The 15928-nt window shown below is 32.3% G+C and overlaps 4 protein-coding genes across 14 annotated transcripts in view; 2 read left to right on the top strand and 2 right to left on the bottom strand.

Moving 5' to 3' along the window:
- LOC119829973 (choline-phosphate cytidylyltransferase B-like) overlaps positions 1–15928 on the top strand; it is a 48557-nt gene that overhangs the window by 16216 nt on the left and 16413 nt on the right. For 2 of the 8 annotated variants that reach the window (XM_038352746.1, XM_038352750.1), the window contains exons 4-8: positions 2152–2314; positions 3843–4024; positions 4294–4517; positions 4933–4994; positions 5778–6515. The exons of 4 other annotated variants lie outside the window; for them this stretch is intronic. In XM_038352746.1, the coding sequence (XP_038208674.1) occupies positions 2152–2314; positions 3843–4024; positions 4294–4517; positions 4933–4994; positions 5778–5896 (750 nt within the window). In that variant the 3' untranslated portion in view covers positions 5897–6515. Of the gene's footprint in view, positions 1–2151; positions 2315–3842; positions 4025–4293; positions 4518–4932; positions 5003–5777; positions 6516–15928 lie in introns of those variants that run through there. 2 more of the 8 variants (XM_038352753.1, XM_038352748.1) reach the window with 2 other exon arrangements.
- On the bottom strand, positions 7238–8393 carry LOC119829976 (protein canopy homolog 4-like). The gene has a single exon (XM_038352758.1). It carries the CDS (start codon positions 8262–8264, stop codon positions 7620–7622), a length of 645 nt encoding a protein of 214 aa, XP_038208686.1. The 5' UTR covers positions 8265–8393; the 3' UTR covers positions 7238–7619.
- LOC119829977 (N-acetyltransferase 9) lies at positions 9210–10704 on the bottom strand. Of its 2 annotated transcripts, none has more exons than XM_038352759.1 (5): positions 10628–10704; positions 10151–10281; positions 9892–10001; positions 9756–9812; positions 9210–9624 (listed from the first exon to the last, which is right to left on the bottom strand). In XM_038352759.1, the coding sequence occupies exons 2-5, from the start codon at positions 10225–10227 to the stop codon at positions 9281–9283; spliced, it is 588 nt and encodes a 195-aa protein (XP_038208687.1). In that variant the 5' UTR covers positions 10228–10281; positions 10628–10704; the 3' UTR covers positions 9210–9280. The 2 variants fall into 2 exon arrangements, with proteins under 2 accessions (XP_038208687.1, XP_038208688.1); XM_038352760.1 differs by having other exon boundaries at positions 10151–10291; positions 10632–10704.
- LOC119829975 lies at positions 12224–15534 on the top strand. Of its 3 annotated transcripts, none has more exons than XM_038352755.1 (4): positions 12224–12283; positions 12737–13093; positions 13348–13534; positions 13880–15533. In XM_038352755.1, the coding sequence occupies exons 2-4, from the start codon at positions 12744–12746 to the stop codon at positions 14132–14134; spliced, it is 792 nt and encodes a 263-aa protein (XP_038208683.1). In that variant the 5' UTR covers positions 12224–12283; positions 12737–12743; the 3' UTR covers positions 14135–15533. The 3 variants fall into 3 exon arrangements, with proteins under 3 accessions (XP_038208683.1, XP_038208682.1, XP_038208684.1); XM_038352754.1 differs by having other exon boundaries at positions 12240–12413; positions 13880–15530; XM_038352756.1 differs by having other exon boundaries at positions 12243–12368; positions 13880–15534.

Raw genomic sequence — 15928 nt, 5'->3', positions numbered from 1 at the left:
ATGCGAAAGTTTGTAAGGATGTGTGTGTGTTTGTTGCTCTTTCACGCAAAAACTACTGAACCAATTGCAATGAAGTTTGGTACGTAAACAGCTGGACAACTGGAATAACATGTAGGCAACTTTTTATCCCGATATTCCTACAGGATACGGACTTACGCAGGTGAAACCGCGGGGCGCAGCTAGTTCGAACATAATTAGGATTTATCGAAACCTTTTTTGTAGATAAAGGTACGATTACAGCTATTCTTATTACTTCGATTAGCCTGTTCAAACGAACAAACTCTTTTACTTTATATTATTATTAGATTACCCATTTCCAAACATGTAAATTGTAAACATCAATAATACCAATGTCTTATCACGTAGGTAGATACAGTTTTATGTACAAATAAGATAATTATCTTTTTATTTTCTATCAGTATCAGGATTATCAATAAACATGTAATGTGTGTGTGTGTGTGTGTCTTTATCAATCGTATCCTTTTCGCTATGATCCGTACACAAATGAGACTCTAGAAATCGATAAGCTTATTAGTATTTCGCATAAATTCTATATTTTACTAGCTGTGCCCCGCTGTTTTACCCGCGTAGTACCTTATGTTATATAGCCTTAAGCCTTCCTGAATAAATGGGCTATCTAACTAACGAAATAATTTTTCAAATCGGACCAGTAGTACCTACCTGAGATTACCGCGTTCAATTAAACAAACAAACACACACTCTTCAGCTTTATAAGATTAGTATAGATTTGAATTATAATTGTTTTGTTGTGCAAAACGTGAGGCACATAAAAATAATTAATCATATGCGCTTTAAGGTGATGCAGTAATCGGAATGCTGATGACGTACTCGTGCTATGTGCGCTAGAATAAATTATGTTGGCGGGTGTAACACTTAATGTTTGTGTGAAGGTGTGATTAACATTAACTTAATGGCATCCCCTTCACTTTACCTTTCTATTTTTAAACATTCAATGTTTACAATCGATTGAAATTGGAGTATGGAATTCACTGACGGAATTTTTGTTTTGTTGACCAAGTTTTAGGTGAACGATTTAAATCCCTATCTTAGATAACAATGATTTTTCATTAAAAACTTCATAAAATAATACACATACATAAATCGTATTATAGTAAAGAAGATTTCTATGTCAGTGGGTCATGATTGCATATGTACTTACTCGTAAAGGCCTTGTAATTGTATTAAAGTTTCTTCCTCTGAAACCATAAAACATAAATATTTCTTAAACGGTATAACATGTTGTGATTTATTTATCGTGGTTAATTGTGTAACGAGATTCTATTTATGAATATAGATTTGCGGCGCCTATAAAATCCAGAAATCAGTCTTTAGTCTCTCTTTTATAACTATCAACCTATAATTATGACGTACTAGCTGCGCCCCGGCAGTTTCACCCGCGTAAGTCCGTATCCCGTAGGAATATCGGGATAAGAAGTTGCCTATACGATATTCCAGTTGTCCAGCTGTCCACGTACCAAATGTCATTGCAATCGGTTCAGTAGTTTTTTCGTGAAACAGTAACAAACACACACACATCCTTACAAACTTTCGCTCTTATAATATTAAGTAGGACTAGTAGGATATATTTCATCAATCATAATATAGAACAACGTACTTATAGAACAAAAACGTATAATGCGTGCGCTCCGAATCACGCAATTGTCGACGAATTATAAAAACTTTATATAACATCGCAATAGCTCCAATTTTTATTGTGCATATTTGTAAACGTAGGCTATTTCTATTTGACCTTGCTCGTAAATTCAATGCATCGATCACGAACAGGCTCGAGCACCAATAGACATGTGTTCAAGTGTGCATTTGACACGGTTATAAACCGCTACCGTCGTCTCAGCTAATTAGCGATACGCTAAATGAGAAGAAAAATTGTGTGGCAGTAATAAAAAACATGTGACGAAACAATTTGACCTTATCTCTAAGAACTAATTGTGAGGCTCAATAATTTTATTGTTGGCTGTTTGCATGATTTCAAGCAATAAAATATGTCGTGTTTAATATTTCTATGGAGAATTTAGAATTTAGAAAAGAAATATAGGAAGTTGTACTTCAAAATTTTGTGAAGTATTTAAAAGTTACTGTTATAAATAATGTGATTATAAATTTTTTCAGGTGGTCCGTGACGCACCGTGGGAGTACGACGAGGAGTTTCTAGAGAAGCACAAGATAGACTTCCTGGCGCACGACGACATCCCCTACACGACGGAGGACTGCGAGGACACGTACGCCATGATCAAGGCGAAGGACATGTTTGTGGCCACTGAACGGACAGAAGGTGAATTTTGCTTATAATGGTCGAGATATTATGTCGCAGTGTTTCGTCGTTTGTCGCTTAAAAATCGTATTAAATTTGATTTTAAAACAAAATGCAGACTTACATGATTTTTTGCCGACAAAATCACTATTACGAATGTACCAATTCTGTAGTTAAAAATTTTAAGCTATATCATTTACTTTAGTTTTGAAAAAATTATCGTAATCACTAGAAATTACCAGTAAATTCGAATTTTTTGGTATTCATCCAACTGCAAAATTTTGCGATAAAAATGACATTATATTTTGTTACTAGCCGGTAGTGGTTATATATTAAAATATTATTAGATTAAATATTTATATAGGTTATTACATATTCAAATATTTAAATGAGTTTCGAATAATTATCAAATAATATATAATAGTTTAAAAAAAACTAAAAAACACGCTTTAACAAAAATCATATTTTGCAAATTGAAAAATGGAATAATTTTATCAAATTAGTGTATTGTCATCGGTCCTTAATAAATCTACAAAGTTTGAACGAAATCTGGCCGTTTAAAGTGGGTCAAAATCGCGCCCAAAGAAGTCGGTTACAAACAAACAAACATACAAACAAACATACAAACAAACATACAAACATACAGGTGAAGCTAATAAAAAGCGTGTAAAAAGGAAGTCTCAATTGCAATCTTAAACAAGATTGTACAATAAAACGTGAATGACAATAAATGTAATTTAAGCTCACAATATTATGTCTATTCACATCGAGCAAGGGCGAACAGTTTATCGGTAATCATATCAAGTGTGGAAGTATTTAACCTAGACCCATATCGAGTGTCTGTCGCGATTATTTTGTACCGCTTTTATCAACGCGCAAGAAATGTGGACATACTTAAAAATTTGTCACATTTTAAATCATTAATTTTTCCAATTATTCCAATTTTCTTTTGTTAAAGAAACTGGTTTATTGTTGGAGTTTATCATAGATGACTTCAATGAGATGAACCAATTCTGAAAACAAATACAATTTTTTTTGTGATAGTCGGCAAAGGAACTGGTGGATCGTCTGATGGTAAGCGCTCCCACCGCCCATGAACGATTTCAGAGGAGTAAGGCATTTGTATAAGGCATATAGTACTTACGCAAATGGATTGCCGACTTTTAAACATAGATGGGATATGGAATGGATTGATGAAGGGAATAAAGGATGGTACTTGATGGTTGGACTGGACTGGATGGTTCTCTAACTCGTCTTTGAAATTTTGGGTGTTATCTCAACTATAAAAATTATTGTGTAATTATAAACTTACTAGCTGCGCCCCGCGGTTTCACTCGCGTAAGTCCGTATCCCGTAGGAATATCGGGATAAAAAGTTGCCTATATGTTATTCCAGTTGTCCAGCTGCCTACGTGCCAAATTTCATCGCAATCGGTTAAACAGTTATTGCGTGAAAAAGCAACAAACACGCACACAACCTTACAAACTTTCGCATTTATGATATTAGTAGGATCTTCATGTATTTATTAAATTTGTATTGTTTGTTCCAGGTGTATCAACGTCAGATATCGTGGCGCGAATAGTGCGCGACTACGATATCTACGTACGGCGGAATCTCGCGCGCGGCTACTCGGCCAAAGAGCTCAATGTGTCCTTCCTTAACGAGAAAAAGTTCCGCTTGCAAAACAAGATGGACGAATTGAAGGATAAGGGGAAGAAGGTGGGCCTATCGGTAATATACAGTCGATAGAGTATAATTGTGAATGTCTTATAAACTTTTTTTTGATCATTGATTGGCTTTAAATTACCATATTACGATCAACAAACCAGTAACCAAGTGTGCCGATACAAAAAAATCGTCAAGGGCCATTTAAATAACTCCACTATATGTGTTGCCTGCAGAAAAGTAGCCTATCTATCAGTTGTATTCATTTATTTGTCAACAAAAAAAAACCGTTAAACGACTTAGCGGGCTATTCACAGCGGTATCGAATGTTGCAGGTGATGACGAACATCGGCGAGAAGCGCGTGGACATACTGACGAAGTGGGAGGAGAAGTCTCGCGAGCTGATCGACGCGTTCCTGCTGCTGTTCGGGCCGGACGGGCGGCTGTCGAGCATCTGGAACGAGTCCAAGGGGCGGCTCATGCAGGCGCTCAGCCAGCCGCCCTCGCCCGGCTCCTCGCCGCCGCCCAGCGAGAACGGCGACGACGAACCTGACCACCGGTGAGCCCCTCCCGTCGCACCACCGCCCCACCCCGACTGCAACCGCCCCGCTACTCCAACACAACTGCCCTGACACATACAGATTGACAGACTAAAAAATTAAGAAAATTTTGCAGAATTATTGAAGAACCTCTGTCAGGGCAAAACATTCCGTTCAACCGCAATGATAAAATATCGTTATGCCTTCCAAAAGCTTGATTTCCAAGACCAACCTTTATTATACCATTAATCTGAAATCCGTTAAAGAATCTGACTGAAAACAAGATAAATATTTCAATATTTTATCGACGTCATATGTATAGTATAGTATGTACTTGACTAATTCTGATTGTTTCTATCGGTGAGTCATGCACATAAAGTATGCAACAGCCTATAATTTTGAAGCTAATAAATTAACAAAGAAATATGTCGACAGACGTTCAGTATCGCCCCCGCCGCCGAAGTCGCGCCGCTGCGAGCCGTGGGAACCGCACGCAGGTAACTGGGTAACTATTTGCTGCTTGTTTGCCTCACACACGCATACGCATAGACGTAACTACATATATTATATGAAATAAAAAAAAGATGACACTTTTTTACGTATGTGTAAATTAAATATATTTTACGAATTTGCTTTTACCATGTTTATTGGATTTACGTTATGTAGTTACGTCTCTTTTATTAAAATAATGATTCATGATTTTAAATTAAGGACCAGGTGTTCGAAATACGAAGTTTAAAAAAATATAGATGTAATCAAGCTTCCTATTACAAATCAAAAATTGACAATATTGTGAATCGTTATTTCTTTAATATATAGCAAATTGCACACTGCAGTAGCAAATTGTTGCACTCTATAATTTAACTAGAATCTAGAATGCCAAATACATATATAATAATATATATATATAGATATATAATTAATTTATAGAAGCACACTAATTAATAGTGTGTTGTTTTGTATTCTTTTAGCTTGTTGTTGGTTTAAATTCTCTATAGCTTTTATTTTGCACATGCAGTAGATTAATTTTGATTCATTCACTTTACACGGATATAGAATATTTTATTATATGCTACATTGAAATAATTATTTCTTCTTAACGGCTTTCTATTCTTTTGTGTCTTATCGCTCATGCCTTTTATTTTCTTAACTATTTACTATCTTATATGAACTGATACATATCTTGACCCTAACCATTGAAAAAATACTTATCATCAGCACTTTCTACTGTCAAAATTGGAAGAAAAACTATCGTAAATATTTATTATATTTATTTATAGATGCATCGAGCTCTGAGCGCATTGGCGACTCGGAAGAGACAACACAGCGCCAGCTGACAGACGACGGCTCCGACGACAGCGACGATGATTTCCAAGATCCGAGCCCATATCTCACCTAGGAGTTCGCCCCTCTGTCCATCAGTGAGCAAGACTGGCCTTGATCTACCCGAAAGAATTTAAAAAAATTCGTTCGTTATAAATCATAACAAATTATGTAAATTTATTTTACAACCTATATTAATATACATAGTTCTTAATCTTCTACAAGATACAATGTTACAAGAATTAAATGTTTCTTAGTTTGTATCAAGCGTGGTGATAGCGTAATTTGAAAATACTTTACATTTGTAAATTGATAGACGTTAATGGGGTGAAATCATGGTCAATGCTACATGAACTTAATGTCGATACTCAATAGTGGGATTGTATCAAAGTATTTTTATACAGTGTACGTCCATAGACATCGAAAAGATTAAAGCGATGGATAGTCGCGAGCATTTCTCTGGAGCTAATGTTAAGTTATTTATGTCATGGCTTATGTATGTCTGCTGTTGGAACAGATGAGTGAATGTATTTAATCCTATTAGTTTTATTATTATTTATGTTAATATAAATTTTCTCATTAGAACATTTGGAGCCTTATGTAGCACCACCAACAATTTCTAGGTGCAAAGAGTATAGATTATTATTGTAAAATACTCTTATGACAGTTGAATAAAGAGGTGCTTATTATTAAAAGTTTGTTTTCTTTTATGTTTTTACAATATTTCTATAAGATATGTGTACTGTGTAGGTAAGTTTATTGTTAGTTAAAGACATATTGTCTTATATGAAATTTATTCCCAACATGTTCAAAAAATGATATTTGTAGACTCCACAAATTCATCCACAAATAATTAATTTGAATACAATTTAAGAATTGTTAAAAAGAATCATAATGATTCAAAATTCTTTATATACCTTTCCTATTGTTGACTTGAACTGCAAAATGCAAAAAATAAAACATCGAAATTTTTCGTTTTGTACTCATGTGTTCTCATTTCTATTTTCCGCCATAATAATTTTAGGCCATTTTTTTGGTACTTATATTTCGTTTAAATAGAAATATATAATAGACATTAGACAAAATGTATCGGAAGTTAAGATGATATTATATCAATTATTTATCTCTTTAATCAAACAAGAGCTAATAATTTCATTTTATGAGATCATAATTTTATAGAAATGTAAATATGTTTGTGCTCATTATTAATTGTTAATGCATTATACATGAATGATGAAGCCTGCAATATAATATTATGTTACCTGTATACCTGTTCCTCAGGAAAACTTTTGCATTTAACATTTTTTAACGAAAATAATATAATTATTTATTTATTTACTGGTCAATAATTCTATATAATGTTTAATGGTTCTTATGATTATAATATGATTGCCCTTACTTATTAAAAAGACAAATATTACTACAAACTCTTTATTTTAGTTACTTAATACTAACACTGTACTAAAATATTAAATTACACAATTTATTTCATCAAATTAATACTAAAAATTCCTTTTTATTTCGAATGGTAATGTTTTTACGAAATTTCACATAGCATATCAATATTTAAATGTAATTTATTAGTTGGTATTTGTATAATAATCAATTTGTAATATTCTATATATTTCTAACAAAGTATACTATAATGGCAGAAATCATGTATAAATCCTGATTCTTCTCATTTTACAATAAACAAACTCCATACAACAGACATTATATAATAGCTAAATGCGTGAATGCACTGCCTCATAATAAGTCTTATGAAATTAAATCACAGAATATAATGTGACTCAGTTAAATCACAATTCAGTCTTTGCCTTTCCTTTATCTCCTTTTTCTTTAAGCTCTTCAAATAAACAAGAATCATCTGTATTTTTCAAGGCATGTTTTGTGCACAAGTGGATTTTCAGGTCAATCTCACCTTGATGTTTCCAGTACCAATCTTCTATAACTTCCTCATTCTCTTCCAACAGACTTTCGCATTGTGTTTTCATGTGAGTAATTTCTGCTGATGGCTTATCCCATAGTTCCAACGGGATCCCTAAGTCAACTTTTACACCTTTATCAACAAGGCCATGTAAAGTTTTAAATGTTTGGCTCATACCTTTTGCAAATCTAGTACTATCATCACGTTCTTTATGAATGTTGTATTCTAGAATCTTTTCACATACACCATCCAACGACTCTATTAATCTTAGTTCTGATTTCTGGTATTTAGTCCTTTTCTTTGGTTGAACGTCGTCCAATGAATATCCAATTTCTATCACATCATGCACTTTGCCGGTTTCTTCAAGCCGGCTTTGTAGCTCTGTAGCTAATATTTTGCACACTTCGCATCTATTGGCATACTTTACGCCTAAATCTTCTTCAGTTTTCACGTCTACATCATGGGTACACAATACAGTAACAATAAATATTAGTCCCAAAATAACTCTTAAAATCATTATGTTTACTTCTCAGCTCAGTAATGATAAATTTTATGGAAAAAGTTCCTTTTAATCTGACCGTAGTTCGTAAAACAGTTCATAAATAAGCGTTTCGGAAATTCAAATGTCAACCATTGACAATGACTTACGTGTACTTTGTGTACATTGCCATTGGTTATTGACAGTGGCTGTCAATATTGCCACCTTTTGGTCTTTTGATTTCTTTGAAAATATTTTTATGTTGTAAGTAAAAATAATCACAGGAAATAATAATAATTATTATTATTTATTGTACATCAAAATAAAATAACAGAGAAAGAATAAAATAACATAGAAACATTGAACAAAAGGCCAAACTGAAATACTGTATCCAATGAAAATTTATGCATAACAGTACAATCAATAAATGACATTATTTTCCTTATTCAGTATAAACATGTAAATGCATTATGTAAATAGGTTTGTTAGCATTTGGCATTTGTACCTATCCATAAAAAAGACGTTAACATCAAATGTTCCTTTTGAATTTTCATTCATCAAATCCTATATGTATACGAAAAAGCAGTGGTTGCTCAGAGAACCTCGCACTTCAAAATCGATAAGTCGGGGTTTATGGATGGTATCCACATGTTCAAATAAATTGATTTTTCAATTTATTTGCACATGTGGATACCATCACCGCTGCTTAAAAACGGTGAAGGAAAACATCGTGAGGAAACCGGCATGTCCAAGAATCAAAAGTTCGACGACATGCGACATCTGCCAACCTGCACTTGGCCAGCATGGTGGATTATGACCTGAACCCTCATCAGGAGGCCTGTGTCCCAGCACTGGGAACATATATGGGCTGATGATGATATGTTATTATGTTCCCACGGTAGGGCCACCAGCCTACTAGTGCCTTGTACCTATTGAGAAGAGTCTGTAAATGCATCTGCACCATGCAGGTAAATAATGTTAGAAATTTATCAGTCACAAAAACACGATAAAAATTGTATTTATATTTTGTCACATCAAACAACGGGGAATATGTTTTAACAATATTTTGCTATATTATATTTACATAGCTCTTTAAGCCATGTAGTCCATTCTGTTGAGATCACTTTATGTAAAGTAATTTCTTGAAACACATTACTTCTGGACACTTCTTCAAAGCCAAGTTTATTAAACATTTTTAAACTTTTCTCATTGGAGAGAGAGATTTTCGCTTCATATTTTTTTAAATTAACATACTCTATTCCATACAATAACATTAATATAACAGCTTCCCAGCCCATTTTTTTGCCTCTGTCCGATTTCTCTGCAATCATAATTTCAATTTCTCCTTGGGCTTGAGTTTTATCTGTTACAAATATATTTGTATCTCCAATCATTGATCCTAAAAAAAAACAATAAATAAACCCAAGTTACGACTGGCTCCTGAGTGCTGATGTGAAAAGCATACTCAATAATTTTACATAGTATAGTAAATATACATTTTATAGTATTGTAATTTATTATTATATGTACCTATTTCATTGTGCGTGTTTTCAAAGACTTCTTTGTCCAGTATTATAAAAGTACATTCTGAAATGAAATAATAACATTTATAAGTTAAACTGTTATAAATAGTATATACATAATTAAAATAATACATTTTTTTTACTATCATCATCCTCTCTCCATGATTTTTGCATTTCATATTCTTCTGCTAAGCTTAAAGGTTCTGATGCTGTCAATTGCTGTAATTCTTCAGATTTCATCCATTCATGATATCTGCAAACATTTTAAAATTTTAAACAATGGTTTATATTGCAAATTTTCAATTTCAATCTTACAAGTATCATCAATCAATTCATATTGTATCATGTTTGAAACTTTGTATTACTTATAATAGGCACATTTTTCTATAAAAAAATTCCAACCTGGGGACATGTAACTCTGTGTATGGTACCAAAATAACTTTTTCACCTGCTATCTTTATATTGCTATTTATTTTCATATTTTCTGTATGTTAAATCTTTCTGTAAAAATTCATGGGTTGGACCTCGGCGACCTCGACTAAAGGTACAGTTACACATGCTCATTACTAGCACGAAAGCATGCCACTATTGAGCAATTGCTACTTAGTGGTATGTGTGTCGAAACATTGCTAATAATTAGCATGCTAATTACGAGTATGCTCAAAAATCGACGACCGTGCGATTTTTGGGCATGCTACCTGCGGCGCGGGTGGAAGGGGGCGTGCTTTTAGCGCGTGATAACAGGTTTGCTTATTGAAAAAACTAAAAACTAGCATGCTTATTGCTAGCAAATGTAAACAGTTCATAAGCATACTCATATTAAGCATACTTATAGCACGTTTTTTAGCATGCTATTCTAGAGCATGTGTAACTGTACCTTAAATTCAGCCAAATTCGATTACATATTAATGTAAACAAACCAAATATGAAATATCAAATAGGGTAATCACCACAGACAAAAAGTACATTAACCTTTAAGAACTGTGGTCATCACAATATGATAACAACCGCATTATTATACTACTCTTTGATCACAACTCAATTCATAATTTTTTTTTTCACCACAGACTTCAGTTGATCGCATTCATTCGTATTGTACAATACAATATACTTTTGAAATCTTAAAGTAGACGTCTTTCAACTATTATTCGCTACAAACTGTGATATTTATTATGACTAATACGAAAATGAAAAATTTTTTAATTTTAAATTTTCATACATTCAATATTAGCGTTATTCTATTGCTTTATTTTATTTAATAAAATTGCCTAAGTATAGTGCATTTCAAAATAAAATGTAGAATAAAGTAATTCACGTTGTTGCTGTTGTTGTTTGGCTGTTATTGGTTGCTCGGCAACGCTTAGCATCCGTCATGTACTTCAGCCAAATTCAGTTCTTTATCATCCAAACCAAAGAGTAAGTAAAATAATAATATGGGTAATCCGAACCCTGATAATAATTATTCCCGTCAAATGATGGGATATTTCTAAAAGTATGAGTATTTAAATATGTTATGCTTAAAGTTTCTGAATGCGGTATGCCTTTCTAAATGGGTTTCTAATTAGTCTTCCAAATGATTCAGTCAGTAGTCAACCATCATTCATCAACCATTCTACTTCAAAATTTAAGATGCTAACTCACTGACTGTTGAATGCGATTACACTTCCCTGAATTATGATGACTAAATTCAGTGCAGTGTAATAAGTACAATAGTCAATAATTATTATGCCATAGACGAAACTTATATAAACCTTAGTGAATATGCAAATATTTCAACACCCTTTTTAACTGATACAGAGTCAGTGTTCCCAACTTAGGGGTTTTCCCCCCAAATATAGGGGGTATATTAGTGGAATGGGATTTTTTTAGGGGTAATTTTAGGGTTTTTCTGAATATATAATATTCTGAATATAATAGAACTATCCAATGCAATAATCAATTACATTTATTTTTTCACCTAGCGAATGACTTAGGACTGGGTGACATCTAGTGTAATTATATTTTCCTACTCTGCAATATTTACCTACTCTGTGGGTAAATGAAATGGTATAAAATATGAGCACCTTTTCATTACTAATTAAAAAATCCTATCTATCTATTCATCATAAACATATATAGATATATATATTTATTAATTATTATTTATTTATAGATTCGATTCACATTAATTCGTAATGGTGGATCTTGCACAACACTCACTCCATCTTCTAAAATGTTAAGTTTATTCAATGTTAACATGTATTATTTTAAAAATTCTGACTCTTCAGAGGAAACTGACATAATTTTTAATGTATTCGTTAATTTATAAATAAAAAGCATTAACAAATATTACTGAATATTAGTTATTATATTATTTTGATTGAATATTACTTTTTAGGGGGATTTTCAAATAATTGACGCAGTTTTAGGGGGTTTTGGCTTAGAGTTAGGGGTAAATATTTTCTGAGAGTTGGTAACACTGTACAGAGTAACTAGTTCATAGTCTGTGGTATCAACTTTCAACCGACGGCGAAAAGGAGGGGGTGCCGAATGCGAGTGTGTTATTTATTTTGTTGGTTTTTCTTACCTCGGAACTTTCGTCTGGATGAACAGATTTTGTTTTTCTGATGCGTACTGTGTGGTCCCATTTTAATCTAGTCAAGTTCTCAGTTCTCACAAATTGAAGGTGTTTTAATTTTTTTGTTCTTAAAATAATTGTTGTTAATATTAATCTACAGCTAGATTTCCTATCAGTTTGATAATGGTATCAATAGAAATATCTGTTCGCTAATTTTTCACCTTCCAATTCAAGTAATAAGGTTAAAGATTCAAAAGAATCAAAATTCAGGTCAAATTTATCACTGGTTAAGTAAATATGGGAGTTTTCCTTAACTATATTATTTATTTTATTTTAAGTGTTATTATATTAAATGCGAATTAAAATAATTTATCGCTATATGTTCCTAAGTTTAATATTACATTTTGATTTAACAGTTTCTATTTTCTTAGAACAAACATGAATCAATATGAAACTGAACGACGCCTTTGCTGGTGCTATGGACTTCTCTCCGCATTACTTGCTATATCAGTTATATGCACTGCCATCCCATACAATCATTGGAGGGGCACCTTAGATGTGTGTCCAGGAAGCTGGCTTGAAAATACAAATTGTGGGTGCATATTTTATGGTGTTAGCACTTTTCAATACTTTACAGGAGGGCATAACTCATACTGTCTGTATGCTATATTTGCTCCACTGCCAATTTTAGTGTATGCTTTAGTTATGGCCTTGTTTCATATGTATAGAGTATGTATTAACAACATTGGACAGTATGAAGGAGAAAAATCTACAGGAATGGAAGAAATGTAAGTAACTTTTTTTAACCTTCATTTAGTTTAAGATGTTTATTAGAAATATTCATAGGTAGATTTATTAACGAATTTTTTAATATAACAAAAAACGTAAATACATTCCTAGACGAAAACTAAATATAGGTCAGTTTTCAATTTCAAAAACTATGTAACAATAAATATGTTTACTGATCTAATAATTAATGAATAATTTCAAACAAATATTCACAAAAAAGCTTAAGTAATAATTATGCTTTTGCTATTTACAGAGAAGGTGAAACAATAGTAGTGACCACGAGAGCTAGAGTATCTGAACACAATGATGCTGTTATATATTGCTGGATACCAACCACTGTTATAGCAGTTGTATTTGCTATTTACAACATTATCCATGCGTCTATAATGACAGATGGTTTCTTTAAAACTTGTCAACAATATCGGGGATATCTTGTTCGGGTAAATATTTACACCTGTTTAAAGATTTTTCTAAGTTATTATTGTTCTAAATTAAAAGAAGATATGTTTTAGAATAAGTAATTGTATAGTAGACATTTTTGCATTAAGAATCAAATTTATCCATTAAAGAGCATTTATTCAGGAATCAGGAACAAAAAGTAATCTTTATACATATTACCTAAAAGAAATTTTATATTGATATAACCAACTATCTCAATCAACTATCCGTCACTCCATCGACCATACAATAATAGGCTTAGCCTCTCAATTGAACTGTGCAATTCAACTAATTATGTAAAGTCAATTTTATGTATATAATTTTAATGAACTATCCTTGCCTTTCAGCAATTGCATGCTACAGGAGACCATGCAACTGCAATACACTTTAGATTAGCTTGTCAAGCTATATTTGACTTCATGGATTACATACAAAAAGATGGGCTAAACAGCAGACATGGAGACTACATCAACACTGGTCTTTCCTTGCAATTAGCTCTTATAAGCTCCTGGTTGGCAGTTGTATTGTGGGTAGCCATTGCAGTTTTTACCGCGATAAGAGCACATAAGGAACGTCACGTGCTGACTTGTTGTGGAAACTAAGCTTTGCGGGAAGTTACCTTATACATATTTTGTTAGATTTAAAAATGATATGATTTATAAATTAACTTACAAAATTTGATAATTCCAAGAATATTTACCTGTATAAGTACTAAAAAGATCAGCCTAAAATGTAGTTTTTTGACTACAGCTACTATGATAAGGATTTCTTATAATTTTATTAACGAAATTAAGTGATTATGAAATATTATCTTTACTTCCATAGTAATAAAATACAGCTGAAAGATTCGTTTGTTTTTACGCGCTATTCTCAGGAACTATTGGACTGATTTCAAAAAGTCTTTCACTATTACATAATATGTAATTGACGCTCGAGTGCTATAGGCTAAATCTCCGCGGGCGAAGCCGAAGCGGACTGTTAGTTTCTTAATAAAATCTTAATCTGCAACTTGTAAACAGAAAATGTTTTGAACATGCCTTCTGATAATAAGTACGATATAGATATAGAGAAAAATTCTACAACAATGAAGCTCCAAAAATCACTTTAAAAAGTCTGCTTTCTGTAACATTCAATTTGTTCACACAAGTGTAGGGATATTAAATAAAAAAATATTTTTTTGACTCAAAAGCTGCATTTATTTTATAAAATATTGCATAATGTATGAAGGGTTTAATTTACCTTTATATTTAAGCTAATGTACCACCTTTATATTAAGCCATAATTTATTTTTGTCTTAAGATTTTGTAAGTGCATAGAATTAAATATATTTCAGGTATGTATGATTAAACAACAACTAACTATATTTATTTATTTTATAATTTCGTTTTTTCGCATCGTAGAAGTGAATAGATCACAACACACGAAGTGATTTCATCAAATCACACAATCTATATTTAAATTAGTCACAACTAGGTAGTCTACGTTATTATACGGTGAATACATAGATTTTATAACTTTTTAATTCTTATTCAAATTTATACAACCTTCGTAACAAAATATATAATTGTAATATCTACTTTATTTTTACAAAGTTTAATGGTTTCAAAGGAAGCCTGTGTCCCTAACGAATAAAATAGTGTACAGTGGTAACAAATATAAGATCGTTATTTGTTTCCACTAGGAATGAAGACGATCACAATTTACGGCGATCTTCATAATATGTTATTAATTAATCTAATTAATCTATATCTAATTAATCTAATTAATCTATAATTAAATTGAAGATTTGGAAGATTCTAGAAAATATCTTTTAGATACATATTTTCAAGGTACTTATACATTATACCATTTTATATTAAGTGATTGTAAATGTTATAAAACTTAAAAAACAAATAGCTTTAACGCATGTGCCGTCCCATTTTGTGTTTTATTTTCTTATGTACCTAATTTTTAATAATGAGTATTTATTAATTATGTGGACCGTAATATTACCTAATATAAGTTATATAAAAATAAATGTATTTTTTTATTAAGTAATTTTATTTTAACTAACTACCTATCGACGGGACGTGGGAGATCCACTGAAATAATGAAATATAGATAATTTTGTATATAGAAATATAGATAACTTTGTATATTTGGAAAATCATTAGAACTCTTTCCCTAGTTCTCGTTAGCAGTAATTTTAGTGAGTTCACTATTCCTTATACAATGTTGGCGCCGTACAAGTTGATTTTTCGCGACAATACTTACTATACAAATATATACTCCTATGTGTTGGCAGTCGGCGGATGCGTAAAATATTTGTGACACTGATGATCTTTAGGCTGCCTGTCCACCGGAGCGGAGCGAGGCAGCGGAGCGGAGAAACGGAGTAATGCGGAGCGGAGTTGCGT

This window comes from Zerene cesonia, chromosome 11 (genome assembly GCF_012273895.1).
Source record: "Zerene cesonia ecotype Mississippi chromosome 11, Zerene_cesonia_1.1, whole genome shotgun sequence".
Taxonomy (NCBI): domain Eukaryota; kingdom Metazoa; phylum Arthropoda; class Insecta; order Lepidoptera; family Pieridae; genus Zerene; species Zerene cesonia.
The sequence above is the reverse complement of the archived record's forward strand: the minus strand, read 5'-3'. Positions and strand labels throughout refer to the sequence as shown.

Coding starts and splice junctions, on each gene's coding strand:
- LOC119829977 (XM_038352759.1), bottom strand. CDS start 10,227: ATGAAAATAAATAGCAATATAAAGATAGCAGGTGAAAAAGTTATTTTG. Junction 10,002..10,150: donor ACAGAGTTACATGTCCCCAG/GTTGGAATTTTT, acceptor AAATGTTTGCAG/ATATCATGAATGGATGAAAT. Junction 9,813..9,891: donor ATGGAGAGAGGATGATGATA/GTAAAAAAAATG, acceptor ATTTCATTTCAG/AATGTACTTTTATAATACTG.
- LOC119829976 (XM_038352758.1), bottom strand. CDS start 8,264: ATGATTTTAAGAGTTATTTTGGGACTAATATTTATTGTTACTGTATTG.
- LOC119829975 (XM_038352756.1), top strand. CDS start 12,744: ATGAATCAATATGAAACTGAACGACGCCTTTGCTGGTGCTATGGACTT. Junction 13,094..13,347: donor TCTACAGGAATGGAAGAAAT/GTAAGTAACTTT, acceptor TGCTATTTACAG/AGAAGGTGAAACAATAGTAG. Junction 13,535..13,879: donor ATCGGGGATATCTTGTTCGG/GTAAATATTTAC, acceptor CTTGCCTTTCAG/CAATTGCATGCTACAGGAGA.